Consider the following 16,846-nt stretch of genomic DNA (forward strand, 5'->3'; position numbering starts at 1 on the left):
GAAACACTGATATTATTCTATACTAAAAATAAGTATTGTATTTTAAGGGAAATTAGACAAAACAACATTTAAGTAAATTCTGCACACAATAGTACAGAATGTTTTCTCAAAGATAAATCAAGACCCTCACAACACTCAAAAATCTTAATCTTATGTTGTTTCAGAGTCAAATATTAGGCACTCACTTCCTTAAGGAAAAGCCTACTATAGCACATGAAATCTAACAAAAAGTTAGGCAAATTTCTTTGCATAACATATAATTTCTTACCAGGGAAATGTAATCTGATAATAAAAGGTCAATGGCTTGCCTTCATTTATGTCAAAGACCCAGAACTGAAGATGAAACTTATTTTTATAAGCAAAGAACACAAAGAACAGAATAAAAATTATATCTCTGGTTATGGGATCAGTAACATTTTAGGGCTGGGGAATCATAATTGTTTACATCAAGGAAAGTGGGCATAGCCCACTTGGATGATGACCACCTCTGTGTCTAAGGAATGCTTTTGTCAATTTTACGGGTCTCAGCCGCATCCTGAGGTCACCAATAGGGATCCAAGTATGTGGACTTACTGGTAACTGGAGGATTACATAAGACCCCCTTTCTGAAATACGGGGCAAGGTCAATCAGTTCAGCTTCTCCAGGATAACACACAAACCTTGTAGAGAATGCTGAGACAATGTTTTATGAGACTACTGAGAACAGAGTTTTTCTTTAACGAACAGTGACTGTGGGAAAGCATAAGCCTTTGGCATTTAACTTCAGAGAGACTGAACCTTTGGATGCGTGAGCTTCTTCACTCAAAGACAGAGAAGACGTTTAGGCTTGTTACATGGAATACGAAATACGGTTACAGAGTAAAATCTCTTATAGAGTAAAATCAAATACAAAATGCATGATCAAGAATTAATTCTCACACTATCCACTCCTCCCCACTTTTTTAGTGTTCCCTACTTTCTGGCTAACTATCACATCTCACCACCATTTAAGATTGGTGTGGATGACAATATACAAGACTGTTCTCAGTCCCCACTTAATCTCTTTTACTTTTCTGTAGAATATGACATTGATGATTAGTCTCTTCTCTTAGTATTTTCTCCTCCCTAGGCTTCCTCCTACCATCTGATTGTTTCTTAGTACCCTCTCTAGGCTTCTTGTCTGATTTCTCTACTGGATCCTTAAGTGTCCACCAAGGCTGTAAGACCATCTTTTCTTCTCTCTATAGTCTTCCTTTAAGAGTTAATTGATTTCAATTACCAAGTCTATACAGATAGCTCTCAAATTTGTATCTCCAGTCTTAATTTTTCTCCTGACATTCAGTCCTACATTTACAATTGCCTAACAGACACAAAGGCTGTGGATGTCCTGCTGGCATCTCAAACTCACTACGTCCAGAACTGAACTCATCACCTCTGCTCCTCCTCCAAGTTGTTTCTCTTATCAACTTCTCTGTTCCTATAGTTGATGACATCTAGTCCCCTAAACTCAAAACCCCAGTCATTTTTTTAAACTTTTACCCTCACCCTGCCTCCCCACATGCAATCAATTGCCAAGTCCTCTCAATTCTACCTCAACAATCTTTCTTCTATCTCTTACCTACCTGCCTCTCTATGCATACTGCCACAAATCTAATTCAGGCCTGCATGAATATATTTTAATAGCCTCTTAATCCATCTCTTTATCTTCAGTCTCTTTTGTTATTTCTCTAATTCATCCTTCACATAGCTACCAAAATAAGTTACCTGATGCAGAATTCTGTTAGTTCCCTACTCAAAAAACCAATGGCTCTCTACTACTCACAATATAAAACACATCATTGCTTATATGGCATATTCTCCAGTCTTCTCAACATCCTGGCTATCTTCTTCTGGAAATGTTCTAGCTTGTCTACATTTTCCTAAAATACAGTACCCAGAATTGAACATGGTATTCTAGAAGAGGCCTGACCAGGGCAGAATATAGCAAAATCATTATCTCTCTCATTCAGAATACTATGCCTTTATGAATGTAGCCTAGAGCTTTTTTGACTTCCATGTCATATTATTAATTAGTCTCATATGAGATCTAATTAGATCAAGACTATCATCCATGTTAGCTATACCTTCCAAGCTTGTTGTCATTTGTAAATTTGGCAGGCATGCCATCCATGCCTTCATTAATACTGATGTTACACAGAACAAAGCCATGGGTTACTCCATTAGACACCTTCCTCCAAGATAATGACCCCATTACATCATTACATTTTGTGTCTACCTAACTGTAATATCATCCAGCCAATAACTCTCCCATCTTATTTACAAGCATAGCATTAAGAGACTTTGTCAAAAGCTTTGTTGAACTATAAGTATATTATCTTTCTAGCATTCTCTTGATCAACCAACATAGGATATGAGTTTTTTCTTAAAGATGACTATCATGTGCCCCTAAGTCTTTTCTTCAGGACAAACGTCATCATCAAGTTCCTTCAATCAGTCCTCATATGACAAGATCTCAGGGCCTTTAGCATTATGGCTGCCCTCCTCTGGATGCTTTCTGTCTTACAAAGGTGAGTTTTTCTTGTAATTAAAAATACTTAATGAGGTAATGACATAGTTCTTTACCTAAAATTTCACATATCTGAAAGTCACAACACTCAATGCATCATACAAATGCTTTTCTAGATACCACTAAATGATAAAGAGGGAAATGGAGAGAAATACCAAACTTTTCTTTTGGAATGCCAAATAATTTGTTCAATTAATTCTTATTGTTCTTTGCTTTATCAAAGTACAAAGAGTAGGATTTAAGAAGAAACTATGCTTAAATTTTTATACATATAAAAAAAATTATAAGAATGTTAAGCTATTTACAAGTTCAAGAAGGACTTATAATCCTATAAATCAAAATAGTAAATAAACACTTACTGTGTAGCTTTTACTATATCCCATGTGCTATAATCATCAATGTGGCTTTTACGTCCAAGAGGTTCACCATATCCATGGTTATAATGGCTTTGAGGCTTGATTTCCTATGAACGAGAATCACATAGCACCAGAAGTTTAAAACAAAATTAGCTTATTGAAATGGAATTAATTAATTTATTGAGGATGCTTTTTAAATACATGAAAAATGCCTGTGAAGTAGTAGCTACTTGTCCTATTACCATCTGGATTTCTTTGGAGGAAAGGCCCACCTCCTGCAAACTAAAATATTAATAGAGTCAATACTAGTGGTGTCTGTCATCTAAGGAAAAACCTAGTTAAGTAGGGATAGGCTCTTCACTACAATGCTGAATAGCAGCAAGTACATTTTTTTTACCCACAGCAACCAGGATGCCAATCTAGTCTGCATTAAGAAGGCAGTCCGCATTGTATGACAAAGGTTAAGTGGCAGTGCTTGAATTTAAAACCAAGTATTTTCACTAGAGAGATTAGCAAGTCATAGATTTAGAGCTGGAAGGGATTTTCAGAACTTTTGAAACTGGAAAACCTAGGTACAGATATACCTCTAGCTATGTCACCATAAGGAAACCACTTAAACTATCTGTTCCTCAGTTTCCCCCCAGCTGCACAAGGAAGAGTATTAATGAAATCATATTCCTGAAACTTTGCAGTATGGTATATAGACACATACATATAATATGAGTAAAGTGAATCACTAGAAACTAAACTCCCTGTTAAGTCAAGACTGGTATCTAACAATGCCACCTGCTACTTGGGTCCTAGACCTACATCTGCTAAAAGCTTGTGTAGTACTGGAGAAGTCACTTAACCTACTGTTTAGGCCACAGTTTCTGTAGCAGATTACATAATGTCTAAGAACTGCCAAGCCTATATTCTAAGATTTTCTATACTGTAGTATGTAAACTAAAACTAATGTAAAAGGATTTCCTGAAGTTGACAAGCAGGGTCACTCCAAGTTATAGTAGTTTCACAAGTTAATGGATGAGGAAATACGAATATGTCTCAGATGCAGTTTTAAATGGAAAAGGCAGGTAGTATGAATATGAGAGAGAAGGGAAGGGGTTTGGAGTATAATGAAAGAAATAATACGGGATTAATCTATATCATATGAGTAAATCAAAACATTTGGGGGAGATCAGACGAATTTAAACTGCCCTATACACAAAGTTAATCTGTTCCTATAACACATAGTAATTCCAAATTTTCTTCTGAGAGTTATTATTATATATCAATCAAGCAAGCAGTCCATATTTAAAAACAATCTCGATAATTTTAAAAGAAGTTCAAGTCATGTATTGGGCTAGGGTATTTCTCAAAATAATTACATCTAAATATATTTGGATTTCTCAGGAAAGGAAATGACTCTTAGTGATAAGGAAAGGGTGGAGGGGATATAGAAAAGATTTTATAGGAGAGAGAGAATTACTAGACACATAAACAAGACCTGAGAAGATAAGCATAAGCATTTGAAAATCATTAACTACTACATTTACTCTTTTCCAAAGACAATTAATTCATCTTACCAGCAGATGGCACCATACATAGATATCTAATTAAATCTACTTCAATTAACATCACAGGATTTTAGACTTAGAACTTCCGATGACAATTACTCCTGTTCCTTCTTCTTACAAATATGTACACTCCAAGGAAAATGAAAGGAATTGCCTATAATCAAAAAGGTGACGTAGCAAAGCTTGAATTTAAATCTCAATCTTCTCACCAGAGAGGTTAGAGAATCACAGTTTAGACCTGGAAGGTATTTTCAGAACTTCTGAATCTGGAAGATTTCGGTTCATATTCTACCTCTAGCTGTGTCACTATGATAAGCCATTTAAACTATCCATACCTCAGTTTCCACGAGCTGTAGATAGGAGATAATAGTGCCTCACAGACAATAATTTATGTAAAGGCCTTTGCAATTCTAAAGGCTATTTGTCAATCATTATTATACAATGCATGCAAGTCTTTCATTTTAAAAAAAAAATTCATAAATAGCCTCAAAAGAGGTATGCGATAGTCAAGGCTCTATCACAGAAAGCTTCCAATAAATAAACCTTATTGATGACCATGGCCTTACCATATAATTTATTTTTGTCACAGCCCTGTTTTTATGCCTAAGATAAAGCTGTTGGACACTGTATTCTAACAAATGAATCTCACCCAAGTACATTTCCCATTTATGCCCACAGCACAAGCAGCTTCTTATACTCAAAATTTCAAAGGACATAAACATCCCCAATACTTGGTGTAGCTTCACACATAATAAACACTTAATAGAGATTTCTTTATCGATGGACTGATTATTCAATTGAATTAAAATACAAAAATTAAAATAAAAACAATTTATAGTCATATGAAAAAATGCTCTAAACCATTATTGATTAAAGAAATGCACATTAAAACAACCTTGAGATATCATTTTATACCTATCTGACTGGCTAAAATGATTGAAGGGGAAAGCAACAAATATTGGAGGGGATGTGGAAAAATTGGGATACTAATTCACTACTAATCGAACTGTGAACTGATCCAACCATTCTGGAGAGCATTTTGGAATTATGCCCAAAGAGTTACTAAACTGCCTATACCTTTGTCCCAGCAATACCACTCCTAAGTCTGCTTCCCAAGGTGACCACAGAAAAAGAAAAAGAACCTATTTGTTCTAAAATATTTGTAAGCAGCTCTCTTTGTGGTGGCAAAATTGTGGAGATACCTGTCAATTGGAGAGTGTGATATATGACTGTGATGGAATAGTACTGTGCTATAAGAAATTATGAGCTCGATGAGCTTAGAAAAACCTGGATAGACTTGCACAAAATCATAAAGAGAGCAATAAGCAGAATATTGAGAGAAATAAGAGAACACTGTATAAAGTAACAACAATATCGTTTTAAGAACAACTATGAGTGATCAAGTCATTCTGACTATTATAAATACCCAAATTAACCAAAAAGGATATATGAAGGAAGATGCTATACGCATTCAGGGAAAGATCTGATAAATAGAAGTGTGTATAGAATGGTTGTGTGTGTGTGTGTGTTTATTTGTGTCTAATGGTATGACAGGAGTGAGGAGGTGAAAAAAAGGGGAAAAAGAAATTTACATGATAATAACTTTGTTATATATTTAAAAGGAATAGAAAATTGTACATAACAGATGTGCAATTTCATATACAATCATCTTTTTTTCTATTCTATTTTACAGAAATGCTTGCTTTATTTCTTAAGTTCTGATTAAAATAAATTTAAAAAAACCATCAGCAAAGCATTATATGTAATGGGGATAAACTAGATGCATTCCCAATAAGATCAGGGGTGAAACAAGGATGTCCATTATCACCCCCTATTGCTCGATTTGGTTCTAGAAACGTTAGCTTTAGCAATAAGAGAAGAAGGAATTAAAATAGGCAAAGAAGAAACTGAGTTATCACTCTTTGCAGATGATATGATGATTTACTTAGAGAATCCTAGAGAATCAAGTAAAAAACTACTTGAAATAATTAAAAAACTTTAGCAAAGTGGCAGGATGCAAAGTAAACCCACATAAATCCTTGGCATTCCTATATATTACTAACAAAGCCCAACAGCAAGAGATAGAAAGAGAAATTCCACTTAAAGTTACTGTAGACACTATAAAATATTTGGAACTCTACCTGCCAAGACAAACCCAGGGCCTATATGAACATAATTACAAAACATTTTCACACAAATAAAGTCAGATCTAAATAAATGGAAAAACATCAGTTGCTCATGGTTAGGCAGAGATAATATAATAAAAATGACAATTTTACCTAAATTGATTACTTATTCAATGCCATACCAATCAAATTACCAAAATTATTTTATGAAGCTGGATAAAATAATAAAATTCCTCTGGAAGAACAAAAGGTACAGAATATCAAGGAAATTAATGAAAAGAAATACTAGAGAAGGTGGCCTAGCCATACCAGATATCAAACTGTATTATAAAGCAGCAGTCATCAAAACTACTTGGTACTGGCTAAGAAACAGAATGGTGGATCAGCGGAACAGGTTAGGTACAAAAGACACAATAGTCAACGACTACAGCAATCTACTCTTTGATAAGCCCAAAGAACACAGCTTCCGAGTTAAGAATTTACTATTTCTGAAGAATTCACTATTTCACAAAAACTGCTGGGAAAATTGGAAAATGGTATGGCAGAAACTGGGTACAGACCAATATCTTACACCGTATACCAAAATAAAGTCAAAATGAGTTCATGATTTAGGAATAAAGGCTGAAACTATAAGCAATTTGGGAGAGCAAGGAAAAGATTACCTGTCAGATTTACGGGAAAGGGAAGAATTCATGACCCAACAAGAGACAGCGAGCGTTACAAAATGCAAGATGGATAATTTTGACTATGTTAAATTGAAAAGTTTTTGTATAAACAAAGCCAATGCAACAAAGATTAGGAGGGAAGCAGAAAATTGGGGAAAAAAAAAATCTTTACAACCATTGTCTCTGATAAAGGCCTCATATCTAAAATACACAGGGAACTGAACCAAATTTATAGGAATACAAGTCATTCCCCAATTGAGAAATGGTCAAAGGATATGAACAGGCAGTTTTCAGAGGAAGAAATTAAAGATATCTATAGGCATATGAAAAAAATGCTCTAAATCACTATTGATCAGAGAAATGCAAATCAAAACAACTCTTAGGTATCATATCTCTCCTGCCAGATTGGTTAACATGACAAAACAGGAAAATGATAAATGCTGGAGAAGATGTGGAAAAATTTAGCCATTCTGGAGAGCAATTTGGAACTATGCCCAAAGGGCTATAAAAATGTGCATACCCTTTGACCCACCAATACCATTTCTAGGGCTATATCCCAAAGAGATCACACAAGTGGGAAAGGGACCCACATGTACAAAAATATTTATAGCAGCACTTTTTGTGGTGGCAAAGAATTGGAAATCAAGGGGATGCCCATCAATTGGGGACTGGCTAAACAAACTGCGGTATGTGAATATAATGGAATACTATTGTGCAATAAGAAATGAGGAACAGAAGGACTTCATTATAACCTGGAAAGATTCACATGGACTGATGCTGAGTGAGAGGAGCAGAACCAGGAGATCATTATACACAATTACAGACACATGGTATCTGTAAGGGCTAACTTTGATAAACTTGACTCCTCTCATCAATGCAAGGTTCAAAGACAGCCCCAAAAGACTCAAAATGAAAAAAGCAAGGCACATCTAGAGAAAGAATTGTGGAGTCTGAACGCAGACTGAGGCAAACTATTTGCTCTCTTTCCTTTCCTTCTTTTTTGGTTTTGTTTCTCCTTTCTCATGATTAATTCCACTGGTTACAATTCTTCTTTACAACTAGACTAGTATTAATAAGCTCAATGTGAAGGTATATGTAGAACCTTTATTGGATTACATGCCATCTTGTGGGGTAGGGGAGAGGAGAGGGAGGGAGAGAAAATATGGAACCCCAAAACTTGTGGAACTGAATGCTGTAAACTAAAAATAAAAAATAACTCTATTAAAAACATACAAAGGCAACATGGTTTGGTGCAATGTAAATTTGATGTCACCAAAGTCCTGACTCTGCCACCTACTGGTTACCTGTGTGACCCTGGGCAAGTCACTGCACTGAGGTGGGCTTGTTTCCTCATCTGTAAAATGAGGACGACTGGACTAGAAGATTTCTACAATTCCTTCCCATTCTAGATCGATGATTCTATGTTTTTAAATTTTTATCCACCGAAGTGAAATTACTGCAAACAAGTGGAAGGGATTTACTATGATACATAAAAAAATTTAATTGTACATGAAAAATACAATGTAAGCAAGAAAAAAATAAAAGATAAGGGGTAAAAAAAAATCTCCACAGTGAATCGAGTAGATAAAAGTCTGGCATCCAGGACTCACAGTATATATAAGAATATCCAATTTGACCAGTTCACAATTGAAAAGGAAATGAACAAACAATTCACAAAAGGGGAAATTAATTATAAATGAATATACAAAATATGTGCCACTTTATAATAAAAAACTGCAAGCCAAAACAACCATGAGGTGCTCCCTTATAACCATCAAGTTGATAAAAATAAACAAAAACAACAAAATTCAACACTGGCCTCAAGGAAAAATAGACACATCCATGTATTCCTGAATGCCCTCAAGGTGGAAGGGGTTAGATTGTCTACTTAGAAGCACATACAAAATATAGACAACAAATGGCTGTGAAGGGATTAAGAAAGGCTTTAATTAAGAGATGGCATCTAAGCCAATATATGAAGGAAACTTGAGCCACTAAGAATGGATGAGGCCCAGAGAAATGACCCTCTGCCAGGAGGGTAAAAAGGTCTGTTAAACTGGACTATAGAATCTGTGGAGGGAAGATTTGCATAGTGAGGCTGGAAAGTCAATCAACAACCTTTCTAAAGTGCCTAATATGTGCCAGGCACTGAGTAAGCGATGGGAATACAGAGGAATGCACCTTCAACCCCCAAATAGAAACAAAAAAGGTCCCTGTCTTCAAGGAGCTCACAGTCCAGAGGGAGAGACAACAATCAAACTACTATGTACAAACAAGCTCTTTAACAGAATAAATTTGAGATAAGCTCAGAGAGAGGCCACTAACATTAACAGGGACTAGAAAAGCCTTCTTGTAGGAGGCAGGGCTTTAGCTGACACTTGAAGAAAACCAGGAGACAGAGGTAAGGAGGGACAGAATACCAGGCATGGAGGACAGCCAGAGAAAAATGCTTGCAAGTCAGGTAATGCAGTGTTTTGTGCCAGGAACAGTAAGGAGGGCAGTCACTGCACTGAGGGGTGAGGGGTGTTGTAAAAGGTAAGGCAGAAGAAGACTGGAAAGGAAGAAGGGCCAAGTTACAAAAGTCTCTGAATGCCCAAGAGAGGATTTTATATTTGATCCTGGAAGTAACAGGGAGCTACTGAAGTTTAATGAATATGAAGGAGGAGAGACGACAAGGTCAGACCTGGGCTTAAGGAACACCAATTTGATAGCTGAGTGGAAGACAGAATGGAGTGGGGAGAGACTTGAGGCAGGAAAATTAAACAGGAGGATATTACAACCAACAGTCCAGACAACTGACTGCTGAATGGGGGAGGGAGGATGAGGAGTCAAGGAGGTCCCCCTAGGTTTTGAGTTTCAGTGGCTAGGAGAATGGTGGTACTCTGGATAGTAACAAGGAGATTGGGGGGGTGGGGGGCAGGGAGGAGATAACAAGTTCAGTAATTGATGTGCTGGATTTAAAATGTCTATAGGACATCCAGTTTGAGATGTCCAATAGGCAGGTGAAGGTTCAAGAATGGAGGTCAGGAGAGAAATTAGATGTGGGCAAACAAATCTGACAACGCACTGAGACATTAACTGAATCCACCGAAGCTGATGAGTTCATTAAGAAAAATAACCTAGAAAGAAAAAGAGAAGAGAGCTGAAATCATATGGAGAAAGGAGAAGGCCCAGGAGAGGGCCTATAGGGACACCTCCACTTGGAGAGGATGGCCTGGATGAAGGTCCTGCAAAGGAGCCAGGTAGCAGGAGAACCAGGAGAGAGTGATTCCACAAAAACTCAGAAAGAAGAGACTATCAAGGAAAAGAGAATGATTGACACTGCCAAAGGCTAGAGAGGTCAAGAAGGATGAGGATTATGGGGGAAAAAGTCATTAGATTTGGTGAAGAGATCATTGCTAACTTTGGAGAGAGCAGTTTCAGTTGAATGATGAGGGCAGAAGCCCAACTGCAGAGTTAAGAAGAGAGTGAAAAGAAAGGAAGTAGAGGCACTGATTATATAAATGGCCTTCTCAGGGAAGTTTAGCCATGAAAAGGAGAAGAAATATAGGGCTCACAGGATGGAAGGATAAAGTGGGGGGAGAGAATAAGGGAGACAGGGGTATATCTGTATGAAGTAGGGAAGAAATTTGGGATGAGAGAGGGAGCAACATTCCGGAGAAGATGGAATCGAATGGGATTACTTGGGCATGTAGAGGGGTTTGCCTTGGCAAGGAGAAAGGACACCTCTTTATGTTGGAGCCCTATTTTAAAGGACTTAAATGTCAGAGGAATTTGTATTTGATCTTAGAGTTAATACCAAGCACAGCAGTGACACTGGGAGACTCGTGCTTTAGGACTACCACTTTGGCAGCTATGTGGAGGGTGGATTGGTGGAGAGGCTTAAAGCAGGTAGCCCAATTAGAAGAATATTACAGTAGTAAATAGGTATATCCCAGTCTTGGGCTCGTCTCTATCAACATCCTCACGGTGACCTTACTGGATTTCATGGTTTCAACTCTCATCTCCATGTCTTACTCTACCAATTTCTTGAACACCTTCAACTGGGTGGTCAGGTAGGCACCTCAAATTCATTATGTCCAAAACAAACGCACTGCCTTCTCTCACTTAGTCACCCAGGTTTAACATCTTAAAATCATCCTGGATTCTTTCCCTTCCCTCATCCCATATCCAATCAGTTGCTAATTCTACCTCCACACCTCTTCCAAAAGATTTCTTCTCTCTCCTCAGTTGCCCACTACTCTAGTACAGGCCCTCTCTAACAGAATAGCTAAATCAAGTCTGGAAGCAATAGTTTCCTAACAGGTTTCTTTGCCTTTGACCTCTCCTTTCTTGACACTAAAGCCACTAATGATCTCTTAACTGCCAAATTAACATCCTTTTTTCAGTTGCCATTCTTTTTGATCCTTATACAGCATTTCACACTATTGACCATTCCCTTTTCCTAGACATTCTCTTCTCCCTGTTTTTTTTTTTTCCTGAAATTGTTTTCTTGACTCTTCTGTCTAGGGGCTATTGCTCAGTCTCTATTACTGAATTCATGTCAAATGGTCAATCAATCATTTAACAAGAAGCAATGACTAAGCACTTACTATACAGCAGGCACTCTAAAACAAAAAAACACCAGCTAAGCCAATGATTCTTAACCTGGGATCCATGCACTTCTTTAATATTTTGATAATTGTATTTTAATATAAATGATTTGTTTTATAATCCTACTAATTTCATTTTATGCATTTAAATATTATTCTAAGCTTTACCAAACTTCCAAAGGGATCCATGACACACAAAAAAGGTTAAGAACCACTGCTTTAAGATAGAAATTACTGTAGCATTGAAAGTACTTCTGAAACTGGCTCTAGTCTTTGCAACTGGACTTCATGTTACTGTCCTTCATTCATTCTATGATTCAGCCAAGCAGGTCTAATAGCTGTTTCTCGTCCTTAACATTTCATCTCCTACCCTCACACCTTTGCACAAGTTGCCTGAAAGACTCTCCCTCCCCCCCCTCACTCTTGGGATTCCTAGCTCCCTTCAAGGTTCAGCTGGAAAGTCACCTCTTTTAAGAGTTTTTCCTTAACCCTACCCTGAATTGACAGCTTCCTTTCCTAGCCAGCCCCACTCCTGTTAAAATGACTATAATGTACTTATCTGGGTATAAGTTGTGTCCCCTTAGTAGACTATAAGGTGCTTGAGTGCGGGGACTATTCTGTTTTATCTTTATATGATAAAAGCTTACTGAATCCCACCTCTAGGCATATGTTACCATGTAGTCACAAAGAAAGGGAAAGTTCTCATATGCACCAAATAAATATTCAGGCTGTACTCTCTGTTGTGGGGGAAAAATTGTACAGAGTGGGTGCCCACTGATTAGGGAAATGACAGAACAAATTATGTTAAATGAATATAGTATTGTATATTGGAAACCACAAATATGAGGAATGTAGAGAATCAAATCTTAACTCCAGAGGACTAATGATGAAATATATACAGGTACAAAATGAAGCATATACTCTCAAATAGAATGTAAAGTCACTGTACTTGACAGTACTTCTTTGTTACAGGGGTACGTGTGAAAGTGCTACCAAGAAGTTAATGATTAGGGGCAGCTAGATGGCACAGTGAGTAGCACTGGCCCTGGAGTTAGGAGGACCTGAGTTCAAATCTGCCCTCAGACACATGACACACTGCAAAAATAAAAGTGATTAAAAATCATTAATAAAACATTAAAATATATGGCTCAGAATCGAGAACTGAAAGAAGCTAAAACACTACACAATTACATAATAAAATGCTTCTTTTAAGCAAAAATCCAGAAGGCACAAGAGAAAGTGAACATTAAATAACAGCATTAAAAATGAAATTGACTATCTCTTAATTGACAGAAATTAACTAGTTGATGATATAGAGTATTCTTGAATCAACTCTCTGCAGTTACACCACTGATTTGTGACAATAAAAATCAAAATCAAGGCCAAATGGCAATACCAGTTGAGAATATAAACTCATGTACAAAATCTTAATGTGAAAAATTGGGGAAAGGAATTATAGAAACCTTGGTATGCAGCCCAATTAAAAGAGATTACTCCTAAAGCATTAAAGGAAAAACAAAACTTGAGGAGTAACAAAAAGACCCCAAGTGGGAAAAGATACATCAACATCTCTACAACATACCATTTCCTTCAGCTATTAGAGTGAAGCCACTGCATTTGATCTCTCAACATTATAATCATTGATAGGAAGCATGAAAAAGCAGAAATAGCACCAAAGAAAACAAAGATGGAAGGGGCAGTTAGACTATGCCAAGAATGGCGTAAAACTCCACAATGGAGGTTTATATTGGAGGGGAAAATCTGAAGAAATCTGAGGGATCAGTTCTCAATAAAGAGAGGAAGAGCTCATATATTTTTACTACTGAAAAAGATCAAGAGGGTAACAACAACTACCAATTTATAGGTATGCTTACTCTCATATTTACAAAATATTTGTGAGAATGCTCCATACCACGAATAAAGGAAGAGGGAGCTTTTAGCAAGGATGTGAGCAATGCTGGAAGGGCTACTACAGACAACATTAATGCACTATTGGAGGACCTGTGAACTGGTCCAACAATTCTTGAAAAAAAATGTAATTCAAAACAAGTGACTGAACTGTTCTTACTTTTGGCCCAGCAATCATACTGCACACATGCCTGGGGTGTGCTGGAGTAGATGCTGGTTTTGTTAAATTTTCAGTGTGAGCATTTGCACCTCAGAAATCAGGAAACTACAAATCAAGCCTTGATTTATTTCTTGTTGACTGTCTAGTATTAAGAAAGTGACATAGCACATAAAACCTATATCAGACTGCTTGCCAGCTTGGGGAGGAATGGGAGAAAAAACTTGGAACTCAAAATCTTATTTTAAAAAGATGAATGTTCAAAAACTATCTTCACATGTAATTGGGGAAAAATATTATTTACAAAAAAAAAAGAAAGTGACATAGAAAATTTTAATAAGGCAAATTAAACTTAAAAGTTTGTACTGCATATATATTTTTCCAGAGAACATATATTTTTCCCATTGTTAAACATTTACCAGTATATCACTGCATACATTCCCCCAAGAAGATGGACAGAAAGGCCCCATGTATCAGTCAGTGTGTCAGTCAAGAAAGACTTATTAAGTGCCTACTATGTGCCAGGCACTGTGCTAAGCACTGGGGATACAAAGAAAGGCAAAAGACAGTCCCTACTCTTAAGGAACTGAGAGTCTAATGTAAGACAACATGAAAACAACTAAGTACAAACAACTAAATATAAGCAAGATAGATACAGGATAAATTTTAAATAACAAACAAAGGGAAGGCACCAGAATTATGGGAAATTGAGAAAGACTTCTTTGGTAGGATTATAGCTAGAAATGGAAGGAAGACAGGAGAGGTGGAGAAAAGGAGAGAGAACGCACTTCAGGCACAGAGGACAGCCAATGAAAATTGGGAGTCAGGAGTCTCCCAGAGTTGGGAGATGGAGTGACTTGTTTAAGTAATAGCAAGGAGGCCACTGTCACTGAATCAGAGACAATGTATGTGGGGTGGTAGATGTGTAAGGTATAAGAGGTCTGAGTATATATAAGACTGAAGTGAGTAGGGGGGCAGGTCATAGAGGGCTTTAAACACTAACACAAGTATTTTGTATTTGATCCTGAAGCCTCTGGAGTTTACTAAATAGGGTAAGTGACACAGTCAGACATGGAGGGTGGAGCACGAATTTCCTCCCAAAGTTTTCCTTTACTGAGAGCACGATTTGGATTTTACAGCTCACTCCACTTTCCAGCTGAAGCTCTGCTTGGTTTCAACTCCGCTGAACAAGAGCCAAGTACCCCCTGGAGTCCCACCCTCGAAATCCCCTTTCCAGCTTCCTTTTGTATGTGGTCCACTCCCATTAGATTGTAAGCTCCTTGAAGGTAGAGTCTTTCTTTTTCTTAATTATATCCTCAGCATCTAGCACTGTACCTGGAACACAAAAGTTTCTTAATAAATGTTTACTGAGTTGAATTGAATAAACTAAAGGCAATCACTCTGACAGCAGAGTGAAGGATGGACTGGAATGGGAAAAGAATTATGTCAGAGAGACCAACCAGCAGGCAAATAGTCCGGAGGTGAAAGCCTACACCAAAATATTCATAACAGCACTTTGTATGGTACCAAAAGAACTAAAAAGTGCCCATCAACTAGGAAATGGCCAAACTGTGGCATGTAAAAGAAATGGAGTATTATTATGTGCTAAGAAATGATAAATGTGAGGAATTCAGATTAACATGGTAATGTGACTAATGCTCAATGAAGTAAAAGGAACCAAAACAATATACACACTGATGACAATATAAATGACAATAACAAAAGGAAGACTAACTGAATAACTGCAATGATCACTTTTAAACTTGGAGAAGAGATAATAAAAACTACCTCCCTCTTCTTGGCAGAAAGGGAGCAGATGAGGGGAAAGGAGCAAAATGTGGGACACACTTGTTCCTTAAGTGCCTTCTGTTACATGAGGGGTTATATCTGGGAATGTCAGTGATATTTTAATATTTTTAAAACCTTTATGAGAATTTATATAACAGAGTATCCTTAAAAATATTAAATAGGGACAAGAAAACATTTTTTCCAAATAACATTGCCCATTGGCTGTTTTAATTTTTGCTAGTTCGCAAGTGTGAGGCAAAACCTCAGAACTCGAGCTGTAAAATGGTTACAAAGACCACCTCAGTCAGGGTAAGACCTGGTTCATTCAAGTCCAACCTCTCACACAAGTTGGCTTTGTGACCTTGGCAAGTTATCTGGCCTGTAAGATAAGTCACAGAACAATAGTCAATATGCATTGGTAAAGGGATTTTCATCACTGGAAGTTCCCTAGTTCACATGGAAATCATAGGTTCAGTTTCTTAGAAAATCACATAAGGCTTCCCCCCTCCCCCAATAACTGACTGGAAGGTGTAGTGAATACAAGATTTTATTATGTTTACTGGCTACTAAAAAAAATTGATTTGATAGAACAAAATACAGCCTTAAAAGTTTTCCACCAAGGTGCCTCCAATGTTAAAGACTCATTGAAAGGCCAAACAATAGAGCAGCTTTGTTCACTGACCCTCTGATTATTAATATCAAACAAGTCATAAAACAAGGAGACATCTGTTTGTCAAAGGTGTCTGCCACTGTCATGGGGGAAACCCAGGGCAAGTACAAATGGAAGAGAGAGAGAGAGATTCCCTGGTGAGGGACTCCAGATGCTTCCTTTTTCCAATGACAATTCACTGATTACATCAAGATGAAGCAGCTTGTGCCTCTGCGTGGCGTTCATGTAACATTCATCCTGTAAGGATTGGTAGGTCTGAGTTATGGTAGGAATGTAAGCAATTGCTCCTTTAGTGAGACTACTGAGAACAAAAATTGGACCAAGTGTGTATACATCATAAGGCATTCAAGTTACTCTATGTCATGGAGAAAAGAACATAGTTGTCAGCAATAAATACAGGGTTACTCACAGAACTTGAGAATTTTAAGAGACTTCGGTGGCCATCTACTTCGATCCATAGTGGAAAAAGGATCCCCAGTACAA

The 16,846-nt window shown here is 37.2% G+C and overlaps 1 protein-coding gene across 1 annotated transcript in view; it reads right to left on the minus strand.

The window, feature by feature from the left end:
- The window catches only part of ZDHHC17 (zinc finger DHHC-type palmitoyltransferase 17), a 106,094-nt gene that overhangs the window by 60,353 nt on the left and 28,895 nt on the right, over positions 1-16,846 (minus strand). The window contains exon 2 of the mRNA XM_036759674.1: positions 2,905-3,008. Within this exon, the coding sequence (XP_036615569.1) occupies positions 2,905-3,008 (104 nt within the window). The remainder of the gene's footprint in view (positions 1-2,904; positions 3,009-16,846) is intronic.

This window comes from Trichosurus vulpecula, chromosome 5, assembly GCF_011100635.1.
Source record: "Trichosurus vulpecula isolate mTriVul1 chromosome 5, mTriVul1.pri, whole genome shotgun sequence".
Classification (NCBI taxonomy): domain Eukaryota; kingdom Metazoa; phylum Chordata; class Mammalia; order Diprotodontia; family Phalangeridae; genus Trichosurus; species Trichosurus vulpecula.